Source organism: Balearica regulorum, chromosome 14 (genome assembly GCF_011004875.1).
Source record: "Balearica regulorum gibbericeps isolate bBalReg1 chromosome 14, bBalReg1.pri, whole genome shotgun sequence".
NCBI classification, from domain to species: domain Eukaryota; kingdom Metazoa; phylum Chordata; class Aves; order Gruiformes; family Gruidae; genus Balearica; species Balearica regulorum.
In genome coordinates this window covers 12,084,803-12,099,744 of record NC_046197.1, presented here as the reverse complement: position 1 = coordinate 12,099,744, position 14,942 = coordinate 12,084,803, and the positions used below count along the sequence as shown (strand labels likewise).

General features: G+C 48.8%; 1 protein-coding gene across 2 annotated transcripts in view; it reads right to left on the bottom strand.

The window, feature by feature from the left end:
• Nucleotides 1-4,261: 4,261 nt before the first annotated feature.
• The window catches only part of LOC142603824 (serine protease inhibitor Kazal-type 5-like), a 114,546-nt gene continuing 103,865 nt past the window's right edge, over nucleotides 4,262-14,942 (bottom strand). For both annotated transcript variants that reach the window (XM_075766361.1, XM_075766362.1), the window contains exons 8-15: nucleotides 13,338-13,468; nucleotides 12,659-12,740; nucleotides 12,097-12,164; nucleotides 11,139-11,229; nucleotides 8,578-8,705; nucleotides 8,148-8,211; nucleotides 4,903-4,955; nucleotides 4,262-4,475 (exon numbers count right to left, since the gene is read on the bottom strand). In XM_075766361.1, the coding sequence (XP_075622476.1) occupies nucleotides 4,950-4,955; nucleotides 8,148-8,211; nucleotides 8,578-8,705; nucleotides 11,139-11,229; nucleotides 12,097-12,164; nucleotides 12,659-12,740; nucleotides 13,338-13,468 (570 nt within the window). In that variant the 3' untranslated portion in view covers nucleotides 4,262-4,475; nucleotides 4,903-4,949. The remainder of the gene's footprint in view (nucleotides 4,476-4,902; nucleotides 4,956-8,147; nucleotides 8,212-8,577; nucleotides 8,706-11,138; nucleotides 11,230-12,096; nucleotides 12,165-12,658; nucleotides 12,741-13,337; nucleotides 13,469-14,942) is intronic.

Here is a 14,942-nt window from a genome sequence, read left to right as displayed (position 1 = left end):
TAGAAAATATCACCGCAGCAATAGCACATGTGCTGTCCCCCACCTCGGCTGAGGCATGTGGTGCTCAGCTTCAGGCTTCTGCCTTGTGCAAAAGGAAGATCTATATTGTGACCTTACAAGTGAGCTGCCCACTTCACAGAGGAGGATTCGTCAGAGCTTTTTCCACCAGCCGTTCATCCAGCAGGACAGAACCTTTCAGGACCTACTGCACCTTCTGGTGCACCTTCTGGTGCAGCACATCCCACCCTGGCTGGGCAGGGACCTGCAGGACAGGGAGACCTGTGGTTGTCTCCGTGTGTTTACATCCTTGTGTTTGTGCAACCCCCACTTGCAGTCATGCCATGTTGAAACCTACTTGTTTATTTTCCCTTCACTGGGCATGTTGGGAGAGGGTGGCTCTGCAGAGCCTGCCTGGCCAAGCAGCCTGGACATAGGCACTCCACTCCTGCTGCCTCCCCAGGTTACCTCTAGTCACAGCTGTGAATCACATCACCGTTTCTGCAGAATTTCACTGACACGGGCCAAGAAAGGAAGCGACCCCTTTGAGGCCAGAAGGCAATAAAGCCAAAGCACCTGTTTTTCAGATATATAAGTAGAAATTGTCTATGCTTCCCATCCACAAACCAAGTGCACAGCTGTTACTACACCTAACACTAAAATTTCTTTTAGGATCTTCACCGTCAAGGTGAATCATGAATTCTCATCTGGGTTCATAATTTGCAAGGAGCATTTACATTTTACCGTTTTCAGTGAAAACTCAAGTGGAGTTGCTCATACCTTTGTGCAGGGGAAAGCATTGAAAGTTTTTGTGTTGTAGTCCTGTGGGAGGGCTGGGCAGCAGGAGGGCTCCTGCAGCAAGGAGATCCCAAAGAAGTAGCCTGGACAAGGGCTCCCTGTAGCAGGGAGGACCTCACAGGAGAGGACAGCTGTGCTACCAAATGCCAAACAGGAGCCCTAAAGAGAGAAGCCCATACGCCAGTCCCCAGGATAAAGACAGATGGGCCATGGAGCAGAAGTTGTGATAATTAAGGCAAACAATGCTGAAATCCCCAGGTACCCGTACACAGCCGTTGCTTGGTGGGATTGAGTATCACAGGGGCATAGGAAGAGCCAGAAAAGAGTGCTCTGCAGCAGACCCAGAGGAGATTCACTGCAAAAACAGCATCAGGCTTTCCACATCACAACTCGTTCAGTTCTTGAATAAGCAAATGTCCCTAAACTGCAGGATTTCTGTCACTGTCTACTGTGGCAGACTGGAGAGGTCCCCCGGCCGGAGCACACCATGCTGCCATGCATAAGCTCTCTCTCCATGGTGGCTGAGAGAGCAGCTGGGAGGTGGTGGGCAGAGCTACCAGGCTCCAAAAGAACAGACTGTGGAGGATTGAGAAACCCCACCGTGAGTTCAAGGTCTGCCGAGTTGTCTGCCAGAATCAACGGTCCTCGCTATATACCAAGAGCAGCATTTGCACGTCCTGAAGAATTGCATAAGTACCTGACACCTTTTATGGAAAAAAAGCAAGAGACTCAAGTCCCTGCAGAGAGGAGTTTAGCTCAAAACCCAGCCATGTGGAGAGGCCTGGAGACCAAAGCTGCTGATTCATAACATCAGTTCTGCAAAACCTCACAAACTGCTGTGAACCACACAGGGTCTTGTGGATCTTGGCAAGAGATGCACTTAATAAAGCGTAATTCACAGCAAACTGGAGACTCCCCAGAGTGCTGGTACCTTTCCAGGTTCATAGAGGACTTTTTTGGCCTTATTACTGTGTTAGAGGGCAACACAAAGGGTAACCAAGAGCAAACGTAACAGAAAGGGTAATAAATTCTCAATACCTCTTGAGCTTTTGCCACCTCCTCCCCAGGAACCTCATAGAAACAACACACGGCATCGCGCACACGGAGTCCCGTTGGAGCTCCGCCACACGCAGTGCTGCTCAGGACAGACATCGCCACTGAGCCCTTGGAGCGATCTGCAAAATGGGGTTGAAAACAGGAAAGGACTGACCTGGCAAGCTGCTGAGAGCAGAAAGGAGTTAGTGTTGCTACCTCTGGTAGGGCTGTTAACGACAGCACAGACAGCTTTAGCAAGTCACTGTCCTGCAACTTCTTAGCAGATGGGTTTGGAATCTGATTAACAATCCCTTATTGCCAGCTGTGATTTTTGTAGATGGTAATTTCTGCTGGCAGCAGGAGAAATTCAGAAGGTGCTCAAATACTGACAAAGAGGCTACTAGAGCACTGTCTTCATCAGTTCATTGCTTTTGGAGCACAGTTAATGCAAGTTTTATGGGTGATTATTTCAAAACCTAAATACTTGAAATCACTAAAAATCATAATAGCTTTCAAGTGCACTGATTTTCATTTGCAAGAATTTATTTTAAGCCACAAATTGTGCACTGCTTTTTATGAAATCATGTAGATGCCCCTGCACATGATTTTAGCTGGAATCAGTGAGCAGACATCATCAGAGAACGTTTTTACTGCCTGATAGTCATCATTCTCGGGCTGCATGAATAACTTTCAAGAATTTACTTGTTTCATCACAGCTCAAAGGCAGACAAATTTTGCATCCCCCAAAACAGCTAACCAGGACCAAACTGGTGACTTTTACTCTGCATGACTGTACTTGGTGAGGGGATTTTCCACGTGGAAATAAGCAATAATAATTTATTTCTAAATCATAGTGTTTGCTCACATTAAAAATCAGCATACAAAATATTAACAACTACCTATATGTCAGAATCTGCTGATAATAAAATCAGATTTTATTATCATCAGCAGAAATAAAATGTGACGCATGCGTAAGCATTTTGAGAGTTTAAAATCAATTCTCATTAACTGCAGTAAAAAAAAAAGGATCTGATAACTTAATTGAAAAAAAATCTGTGTCTTTGGTGGGCGTGAAATTAATTGTTACTAGGTAAAATCCTGCCAAAATCTGAAAGAAAGTCACTCCGGCCTTATCTGCAACAGAAAGTGTTTACAGATCAGGTCACAACTAAAATGGACTCAAACACTGCGTGTGTTCACTCAAGGTCTTCTAGAAATGTCCTGTAATAAAGTTTATACAAATAAAGAACATATTTGCTTTAAGTAACAGCTATAAAAGAGAGTACAGGAAGTACGTGTAACTGCCAGCAGATTTCGGGTAACCCACCATCACGGTCTCCTGCTTTGCAAATCCCACCCATTCTCAGACGCATTGCCCCCAATGAGCCAGGGGAGGCCTTAGCTCAAAGATCTGGCTTCATCTTAAAATAGTTTCAAATTATAAATGAATTAGAAGTGTCTGTAAATCAGTTACATCTCAAAGCAACAATACTTATCCTTAAATAGCTTAAGCCATTCAACACCATGGAACTTCTTGCTTCATGTCCCCCAGCACCAGCACCCCAAAGGAAGGACCCCTCCCTGCAGGAGATGGCTCCCGAGATTGGTGCTGGCTGAGCCCATGTGCCCACAGGGCCTTGTTTGGAGATGGAAGTTCAGGCCAAGGCAGAAGGGTGACCCAGAAGCACATGGTGAAGGTCCATGGGCCACCAAGATGGCTGAGCTTTCTGCTTGGCCAGCACTGCCTTGAGGGTGCCATCAGCACTTCCGCCCTCTCAGAGAAAGAAATACTGCTAACCAAATTCACACCTCCACATCCCAGAGACCTTCCTGGCTGTGCCCCCAACTCCAGCTTTAGTGCAGCAGGACTCAACACACCATCTAACATGACCAGTCAAGGTGTATCTACTTCCCACAGCTGCTCAAAACAAAGTGGTCTGGGTTTGCCAGTGCCTCAGATGAGGAGGCTGGAAGAGGACACTTACTGCAACAGTTCAACTGCCAGCCCAATATGCAGCGTGTTTTAAAACCAATTGTCCTCTGTGGGTTTCCAACTGTAAACCAATTAAATCTCAAAACAACCCTCTGAGGTAGGTAAATATGTTTTAATGTGAGTTTTACAGACAAGAGAAAAGGGCTGAGGGTTGAAAGGGCAGTGATGTGATTGACCCAAGACCCCACAATGAGTCAGAGAGAACCTGACCCCGGTCCCTCCTCACAAGACCCCAGACCACGCTCTTCCTCCTCATGTTCAACATCTTCACCAGGTACTTACAGCAGCTTCACCAGATATTTACAGACCCCAGGGGCCTCTGGGCTTGCTTACTGCTTAAAGGGCACATGATGTAAAGCTGGAGCGGGAACTGGTGTGTCCCTCCCGTGAGGTTTAGTGAAGAAAAGTGACATGAAGCTGCTGAGTTATCTTTATTGTAGAAGCACGCTAAGACACAGCAAAGCGGCAGAGACCGCAATGACACACGTGGGGCAGACCCAGGAAGATACCACTAGGTCCCCACAGCCCTTCACCCTCCACCTGAGCAAGGATGAGCCCCACTCGCTGCAGAAAGGGGATGAACACAGCTCTGGCAGTCCTGGAGACTCAGCAGCTCCCCTGATACTCGACATGAACTCTTCCTTTACTTGCCCTAGGGAGACAGGGGAGAGACAGTTTATTAGTATAGTCCCAGAAGGCAAAGGGACCTGAAAGGACCATGAGGAAACCTCAAAGCTGTGATGCTCCCATGCTCTGGGCCCTCCCTGCAATGGGGGACAGCAACATGCTGGTCTGCCAGCTTCTTCCCTGCTCCACAGAGACCGCTTGGCTGAAAAACCAGAGCTGGGGGAAAAGGAATGGGCAGAGCCCACCACAGCGGGCACTAGAAAGTCTGCACATTCCCACAGGCTCAGCCCCTCCATCGCCTGGCTGCAGTGAGAGGGAAAATCACACTGCAGAGCCCTTTGCCCCAGCCCTGCAGCCTGCCCGGGCAAGGGTGGACACTCCAAGCCTTGTGAAATGCAGCCTTCAGAGGACAGGCTGGCTGAGAGGGGGTAAATCACTGCCCTTCTCTGTACCTTTGGTCACAGCTGATCCCTGGTGTTTGCTGACAGTCTGAACTCCATTACTTCTAGAAAGAAAGAGCAAAAAATAAGTCCATCCTCAAGCATGACCCCTGCTGTGGGACACTTGCAGAGCACGAGTATCGGTGTGTGACAGCCCCTCCAAGCCAGCTCAGCAGCCACACAGAACCATCGCAGCACAGCCCAGCACCGGGGCAGGCAGGTTGGGTTGCTGCCAGCCAAGGAAAACAAGACCAATTTCAGCCCAAAGCTAGGTGCTTTCCACTCCTACTACCAAACTGGGAAAGATCCCACTTTTTTTCCTTTTCCTCCTCCTGCCACCTTAAAAAGAAACATGACAAAAAGAGCATTGTAAGAAAACCGGGACTTGCCCTTTGCAAATCTGGGAGTTATCTGTTTGTTAAGGAACAGATTAAAAAAAAAAGGAGAAACTGGATATCCCCTTTTATCCCAACCTATTGAGTAACGTGGGCAGACTGGTGACTATCGCATGGGTGATTTGTGGAAAAAAACCTTTGAACAAGTAAAGGAACTGCAAGATATGCAGCATTAAGAGTGAAGTGTACTGGAAAGACCCACAATTAACTCACCCATATGACATAGCACTGCAGGACTTAGTGGTCAGCTAGCTTACCAAAAAACAATATCTAAACCCAGGACTCAGATCTACATTCACCTGCAGTAAAACAGTGTGGGATCAAAGGAATTTGGTTACAGCACAGACCTCCCGGGGAAGGTGGTGAGCCCAGACACCAGCCAGCCTGAGCCCACAGGGACAGGCTCTCTCTGCAGCAAAGTTTTCCACCACAACAGTGCACAGATACATCCTTTAGTGTCAGATCTCTCTCAAGCCACACTGCTCCCATCTCTTCCTACAAGAATCCCTCCCTGATGGCAAATCTGGTCAGCAGGCAGGGAGAGTTGCCAGAAACGCCTGGAAATCCAGTAGGAGCTTTGCAGGCAGGAGTGGATGGAGACACTGAGCTGCAAAGGGATGAGACAGCTTGGACACACATTTTGTCAGGCAACCCAGCACCGTCCATGGATAATTTCAAAATACAACTCAAGGAACTAGTATACTTTTGGGTAACAATTTCTTATCTTCCTCCAAAGCTTAGAGAGAGGCCTTTGCATTTTCATTTTGCACATTGCAACTGTCTAAAACCATTTCTGATGCCAAAAGCGCTGCTGGAGCTGGTTTCCTCTGGGTTTTAGTAGCATATATTGAGTCCCTGCATCTTCAGTAGAAAGAAGGATTCATTATACTGCAACTGACCATGAATTTCAGTGCTGAAAATAACATTGCTCTGTACATTGTTCATAAGCTTCCAGCTGAGAAATAGGAAAAGTGTTTGATGGACTCAAAAGGTTTTCCAAGGAAATGGGCTTCAATAAATTTCCAATCTGATTCTTCAGGTGACGTAATATACATAAAGAATAAATCATTGTGCGTGGGGGTTTGGCATTTTTGCCCCAAGGAAAAAGCTTATCACTTTCCTTTTTAATTGCATCCAACTCTCCTTGGAACACTTAACATAGCTACAAGCTTATGCCACTTCCAGTAAGTGGCATATTCCTCTAATTGCAAAGCCTTGAGAGCCTTAACAGCTTGATAAAACATAAAATAGTAAGGAATTCCAGACCAGCCACAGCTTTGTGGGAATCCTCTCTATTTTTCAGTTGCCATGGTATACCAAATCTCGTCTGTCTTGGGCGGTGTGAGCACAGTCACCAACAGGCTCGCATACTGCCTGGTCTCCCTGCACTCCCAAGAATATACAAGCCAACAGTGGCTCCATCACACTAAAGGTTGAGACACACAGGCCTCCAGTGATCACAGCAAAATTATTTCTCTCCACACTACAATTTCTTCAACTTTAAACAAAACTGAGAGCACTCTGCTGCTTTACAGAAGAGAGGAAGAGGAGCTGGGATGTTTACTTTTTAATGTTTTGGGGATCTGCTGGCATTCTGGCACTGAGCAGAGGGAGGCATGTCATGATGCTATGGCATGATGGCTATCACACAGAAAAGCTCTTTATTGCCTACAAACACGTTGATACCAAATTCACATTCAGAAGCCAAACCTCCCATCCAAAACTTTACAGAACTACTCTTTGTCTGGTTCAATATTTCTGTTGTCTCCAGGTTTGGAGCAGGAACAAATCTCAGTATTTTCCTGGGAATGAATATACAGTTTCTCAAGAGTTCATGGCAATACAGAGGACAGTCCTCCCTGGGTGCTACAGGGCATCCAACTCATTCAAGAGAAACTGGGAGACCCTGGCTGCAAATCAAAGTGCTGGAGGCTGCTGAGCTTCCACTGGTAGAAAGACAAAAGCACAACTGAGAAATATTTAACTCATCTGCTATGTGGGATCACACAAGATGTCAAGGCTCAAGACCTTTCCCAAAAGTATGCCATTTAGTGAATAATTTTCATTTCACAACCATCTCCCTGGATATTATTCAGGAAACGAGCCCTTTATGGTTTACGCAGTTGTGGTCTTTCCGGCCTCTTCACCAAAGTCTCGGGAGGAAAGCCAGACGTTTTCCCAGACACGTCATTCCTGCCACATAGCCTAGGTAAAACACGGAGACTATGCCCTGGTTATATATTAAATCCAAGCCTGAACCTGTATTTAAACATCTGGACCACGAGCACCCCATTCCTGATCTCTACAATCCCACCACAGATGCAGTGGCCAGGCTAGCTCCCCAATATGCACATGGAGTGAGAAATGGGATGCCACACACACCGAAGAGGCACTTCAGGTGGCTGTTTTCTCTAGCTCTCAGCAATATCTCACCCCGGCGTGGCACGGAGAAGGAGATCAGAGGCTCCAATACCCCTCTTCCCTCCCAGCCTACGGTACAACCAAGCCATCCCAACCTGCAGGACTCCCCAAGCTGACCCTAACAGTACCGGAGTGTGCTGCACCACGTGGCTGAAAAGTAGCCACAGAGCATGGCTTTAATTAACCCATTAGTTCAGTTAACTTGTTCATTCAATTAACCTGTTAACCTGCCTGCAGGGTCAAGGCATTGACCCCCAAGTATTGCTGAAGAACACAGCCGGTGACTGACTGCCAACTACTTCTCACTGTTCACTCTCCACCGTGGCTGCCTGGATCAGCCCCCCCCCCCCCCCCCGCCCCGAGCTGAGACAGTGCCAACAGGGGAGTTTCACAGGGGGAAAAGATTGATGTTTCCCAGCCCAGCCATGGCATGCCGCTTACCACTTCAGGGGCAGGCTTTCGGCATTCACCTCGATAGTTTACCGTGATGTAGTTTGAAGCTCTCCTGCAAAGGGAGGACAAGAGATTGCTTATTATTCACTTGCAATGCCACAGCGCTCTGCCATCGGCATGACAGTCCTCTGTGGACTTCTTAATACTTTGATGCTACTTCCAATATGATGGCATTTATTACTCCCCAAACAATCTTATGATCAGGCAGAAAGGGAATAGGGAATTCTGGGAACTTGTGTATCTTAATTAGCTGTCATCAGATTAATCTCAGGCATTTTGATCTATGTTTGCTTAACAGCAAGGCACCAAGGACACACTTGATAGTGAGTCATGATATATCAAAACAAACACTGTGCTGCAAAAGACACTCGGGAATGGTGGATGGCCCTGTATTACTGAAATCTCTCCGCCTACTCACATGGCAGCTGAACACAAGTCACATTCATTTTTGTATGTTTTCCCATCAGTGCCACAGACTGGTTGTGAGGATTTGCTGCAGAAAATCCTTCCACCCTTTACCCCGTGCAGAATTCGATCACAGTCCAGCTGGAGAGAGAGAGAAAGAAATCATATTTGGTGCTGGTTCACTTGCAAGATCCTCCTTTACATGACCTAAAAGCACTTACAAACCAAGCGTTGCCATGGGACCCCTCTGCCCTGCAGCATGTCCACACCTCCAGCAAGGCCAGGCTTGTAAAGAGATTGTCTCTCTTGTTGGACCAGCCAGCCAAGCTTTTTGGGACAGAGCCCTCCCAGCCCCACTGCCAGGCACAAACCCACTCATCTGATCCACCTCGGCACCTTGGTCCAGGGCAGGTTTATTTCTTTCACCAGGAATCCAAAAGAAGATGAAAACTTCTGCTACCTGTCCCTAGTCCTCCTTATCAGGGCTTTGATGTCATTTCATCTCAGAGAATAAAGGTGAAACCCATTGGCAAAAATTAAGGAAAAAGTCTCTACCGCCCGAGGGTGGTGTGACACGCAGCACAACTTCTGACACCCACTGAGTTCAGAGACACAAGCATATACGAGCAGCTATGACTAATTAGTGTGCCCTCTTGTTTCCTCTCCAGCATGAGAACAGGAACATTTAGACACAGCTTTCCTTACAAACCACACATGGCACAACCAGGACAAACTCCAAGCAGAAGAAGTGGCCTTCGGGGACCCCAAAAAGCCTCTCATACTTTGATCTCCACCCTACAAGCACACCGAGGTGGGTGTTTGCAGAGTCATAGCAAATTTCAAATGGCAGCAGTCAGAGATACCACAGCCTGTTCCCTGGCACACACACAGCCCCTTCCTCAGCCTGGCCACCCACCCTCAGCTCCAGGTGTCAAAAAAGATGGAGATGGAGTGACTAATGGGTTCCCATCCCCTTCTCCAGGTGCTGCAAAACATATTGCAACAACTGCAAATGCTGCAATTGGAGGAGAGCTGCAGCTGAGATGGAGAGGACATTTCACCTGCTGTCCCATCTGGAGATGCACCATTTAGCACAAACTGATGGTTTATCGACAGCCCCATGAAGTGGGAAGCACCACAAGGAAGGAAGGTTTCATGCTGGGAGGCACAGGGGGTGCAGTGACATTGAGGTGCTGTCTGTGATAGCACCTGCTGGTTAAATGTCACTTGCTAATTTCATTAATGTGCTGCTTCCTCACTCATCCAGCTAATTACCAATGACCTGAAGGCAGACAACGCTGACCTTTGCAGTTCACTGCTAGATGCCTTCCTACGCGCCAGGCATTGCTGCCTGCAGTGTGACCTCTGTGCCTGCACTACTGCAGGGTGGGCAGCCACCCCACACATCACAGGTCCTGGTAGCCAGTGCCACCACTCCTTTCAGCTCTGGGGAAGTGGAGCTGGCTGTGACAAAACCCACGGGTGGCCCTGGAAAGAGGAGAGGAGCAGATTTGCTCTCTGAATCACCTCTCGTCATTCAGGCTCATCAGCATCCACTCCTCCTCCGGTGCTACCAGGAAATACCACTAAGCCCTGAAGCAGACTGGAGTTATTATGCCTAATGCTTCCTCTGGAATGCATCAGAATTGCTGTACCTGAACCACCTACCAGGATTTTTTTTACTCAAACATCCCTTTTCTAAAAGCAGTCAGCGACAGAGGCTTCAAAAAGAGTTTAGACAGTTTGTAGTAAGGTCCCTCCAGCCCCACAGAAACAAATTGCCTATCCCTTCCAAAATGTTATTTAAATTACTGTATGCAAATTCTGGAGGGATTAAAACATTAAGTCATTTTTTTTAGCCATCCTAGCTCTTGACAACACCCTGTGATAGTGAGATACACAATTTAGTTACTCTTTTTAAGCTAACTTATTTTCTCTTATTAGTTTAATATTTTCCATTTTTAACTTTGTTGAAACTATTGAATTTTCTTTTTGTGGAGACAAGGGAAAGCAGACACCTCCATCTTTCTCCCACATACACAATTATCATTTATCACTCAGTGTTTCCCCCTTTAGCACTCCCTCCCCTTGCCAACCTTATCCTCACCCCTGGTCAGCCCCATCACCCTGCTCCAGCCATGGCCTTTGACTCAGCACTTTCTCAACATGTGGGGGTGGCACTCCTCACCCCACTTTGGCTAGGTGTGGGGCAGGCATCCACCCTGAGCCCAAGGCCAGCACCCTTGTAGCTGATATACTTCCAAAAGGAGCCAACTCCAGAAGCAAAACTGGCTTAGGAGGGTCCTGTACAGGCACGTCCAGCCCTGCTCCCCTTCCCTCTGCTTCAGTGCTGGGGGATACAGGGGCTAGCATCGGGGTACAGATGCTTTCATTCATTCAGACCCATCCAAGGACATGGGGCCAAGTGAGAAGCTTTAGGGTCACCGTAGGAACATGAGCAGCTGCTGGGAAAGGAGCTGGCAGGGGCTCCGCACCAGCAGAGGGGCACCCCATGGGAGAGGTCCCTGTTTCTGCCTGTGCAGAGGCCATCAGACATGCAGGAGGTGGGTTTACCAGCTCGTAGGCGTCAGTGTCTCTGTTCTGCGCTTTGTGGCCAAGAGCCGGGTTGCAGTTCCTACCACGCTGAGCCACGTTTCCTTGCGGGCTGGCAGGGAGAGAGAGAGCAGAGAGGCAGCTCATCACACCTCCCCTCCAGAACAAGGGGGGCATGGTGCAAACCTGCCTTCCCCACAGATCCCCACAGCCCTCCAGGAGCTGCTTGCACTATAGCAGCACCCACCCACCAGGAGAGAGAGGGCAAGAAGCCTCCCCAGCCACATACCAACAGGGAGGCAGCCAAAAGCAGGACAAACCTTGCCCTGTGCTCAGCCCAAGTGGATCACCACCCCATGGCTCTGCACCCCTGTGCCTGTTGGCATCATTTGGTGGGTGGGGAGGTGAAGGAACCGCACCAGCCAAAAGCAAGAAATCTCAGAGGATCCCAGCAAAAGCTCTGAAAAAACAGCAACCGAGTCCTGCTTAGGTCCAGCAGCTATAAAAAACAGGAGTGCCTGACCAGTGCCCAGAAAGCACGTGGTGCACCAGGCACTGCCTCCAAGCCAGCGGGCGAGGATCAGCCAGAGCCAGGCAGACACGTGCGCCCTGCCCGGACAGAGTTTGCTGGCCAAAGCTGTCCTGAGGGGCATTTTGAGCACAGCAATTACTGGTGCTTCATGCACAACAAAGTCAAGGACAGAAAGGAGCAAGGGTTGCACGAGAAACATGCCCCGCTCTACACATCTCATCACCAGCTCAGCCAGCGGGGAGAAGTGATGTACTGAGCACCAAATACTGCAGTGTTCAATTTTCCATCCCAGAGCCACTTGAGCACTGCTGAACCATTACTGCTCCAATTAGCCTCCTAACCACCCCTAGGAAATATCACATAGGTAGAAGGGGGCAGAAGCCAGTGCCAGGGCTTTGCATGGTGGTCAGGGGGACAGGCTGCCATCCCAAGTGCTGCTTTACTCACCCTCTGTTTGATGAGAAGGGACGTCTTTCATTCACACCCTGCCATGATCCTGAATCACCGCAGTTCTTCTGCAAAAGGAGAAGGATCATGTTCAACAACCAAGCATAAAAAATACTTTTGTACAACCAGAGAGGAAGCAAAGCTAAAGCAGCTCCTGTCCTCCCCACTCCTCCTCCCAGACCCAGGGAATCGCAGAGCTGTTTCTGGAGAAGCAGGTTTGATGCTTGCTCCATACAAGCTTTAACACCCACCAAATGTTATCATCTGAGGGCTGACAGGATTGCAGGGAATCTGAACCTGCCCTTTACCTCATATATACCATCAAACCACTGAGAAAGCAAGAGGGGCTGTTCTGCCGGGTCCAAACACATCCACTTTGTATGCTCACACACAGGTCCATCCCACGAATGAGTAAGGCTTTGTAATACAACCTGCTTCTCCCCATTGTTAGCGGGCTCAAGCATCCCAAGCACCATGGCCACCCCAGGCTGACCACAGACAGTCCCTGGCCATCAGGATCCCACAGACTCTCACCAGACCATTCCTCTGAGCTCCATCTCACCTGGTTTGTCCTTTCTGAAGTGAGCGGTCTGTTGCGCTGGGCAGTTCCACCAGACTGACCTCCTCTTTGGGCTTCCTTTTTGCTGGAAGAAGGAGAAAGGAGGGAAAGGGAGCGCTATGGCAGTGCGAGCGCCACCAGGACCCGGGGCTGCCCTGTAAGCCAGCATCATGCCGTTAGGCACCACCTCCCCATCCACAGTCCCTGTTCCTGGTGGTCCTGTTCCTAATTCCCACCCCTAAGCCTTCTCCCTTCTCCTCACCATTCCCACTGTACGCTACATCCTGGATCCAGGTGGCTGCTTTCATATCAGGGCTGCTTCTGCATATGCTCTATGGGAGTAGAGAGAGAGCATCTGGAAGGCAAAGTACACGTGTGGGAAACTCCTCAGGAGCTGCCCACGCCTGACAGTCCCCTGGAAAAGGGGTTGCTCTCTATGAACCTTGCTTCTCCTCCTCTACTCCACGCTGCTTCTCACCTGCCCCTGGGCCCTCTGTGCTGAAAGGGAAGTGGGAAGAGGGACAATGGCCGGAGCCCTACTGCTGGAGCATCTCTTGGAGGGCCACTGGGATTCAGGACTCTCCCAGGCATCGCTCAGATGCAGCTCCACAGGCAGAAGCTGCAGTTTCACAGCGGTAGGTTTCCCTTTTTGCTGTTGTTGCTCAGAGGAAGCTGTACTCACAACTTCTCAGCGCACATGAGACATTTGTTGGTGTGCTGCTTGCCAGAGGAATCCCGAACAGGGTCATTCTCCCTTGTGCAGGACAGTCGTCCACCAGCTTCAAACTGGGAGCGATACTCACTGCAGTCATCCTGCGGAAGGAGGGCAGTGATTAGGGCACCCTGTCCTCCTTCCCTTATTGATCTGATTCTTAGAAACCTGGGGTTTCCTGCCAGGAAAGCATTGAACCATCACAAATGCATCACAGGAGAACCTGGGTGTGGGCAGAGAGAAGAGGGTGTGCAGTACCAGCCACTTAGTATATAAACAGAGGAGTGAGTCAGAAAAATTATGGGTCCCTCTGCCTGCACAGCACGTGTTGGGAGTTTTCTAGTATGGTCCAACTAATTATTATTCTCCTTGTTGGGCTATCCAAAGCATGCCAGTGATGTGACCGAAACAGTAATGAAGTCCCTCCCACTTCTCCCAACATCCTTAATACACAGCTACAGCCTTTTCCCAGATCATAGCTCAGATAATTTCATTTACGAAGTGTATAGCACCCCCAAAACCAACCACACTCCAGGACGTGTCAATCAAGAAACAGCAGTTAAAACATAAAAGCATAATGCAAACATACTTAATAGTCCATGAGCAGTGGAAGGGTGTTTGGAGAGTGGATGATTAATTTGTTCCCTGTTAAGAACCACCATACAGAAACCATGTTAATTTGCCCCTGTTGTGTAACATGGATGTAAACATTCAGTCCCTCTAATTTTAGTTATTTCAGACACTACAATAGGCAATTCCAAACAGCAAGTACAGAGGATAAGTAACTGGATCCTGCTTACCCTTTATTTTTTACAAATAGGTTTTAACACTTGCCATTTTCTGCCCATTTTGCACATAGGAGGGTTTTGGCTAGCTTACATTAAGGTTCTTAGCAGGTCACTGGCCTCATCCTTTGCTGTGCTCAGAAGTCTCCAGCACCTTGTCCTCTCTGCCAGGGGAGGGTTTCCCCAGGATTGTGCCCTGCATCCCACCGGGGGCACCTCAGCCTCTGGCTCCTCAGCTTTGTTACTGGTGAAATGCTCAGAGTACAAAGCCCCACACGTCCCTAAAGCCAAACTAGCCATGGGTAGGAGATACATGATTCGGCACAGGATAAGCCTGGATCTGCTGTGGCCAGCAGTCATGTTGCATTGCTCCCATCATAAACAATGTCACACCCCACTTCAGTGGGGCTGCCTGAGAGCCTCACTGCTTCTCCGCATCACCAGCACGTGCTCTCCTCTCCATGCAGTTCAGGCAATGCTTTCCCTCCCCAGCAAGCCCAGGAAAGCTCTCCCAGCCCCTCTATGCCTCATTCCCTGGGACCAGCCCAGCTCAGGACCCCAGTCCTCCATCTCTGAGACAGATCTGCATTCCCCTAATAGTCTCTCTCAAACTGTCTCCCTTTGAACTAGTATTTCTGGAGCTCTTAACTTCCCAACCTCTGCTGCAAAAACCTCACTGAGTACATCCAAGAGTTGCATTTGCCTTTTTCATGGCCTGTCGCATCCCTGACCCACTAATAAATGCAGGGCTTTCTTATCCTTTGTCACTTCTAACCGACAAGCAGGAATT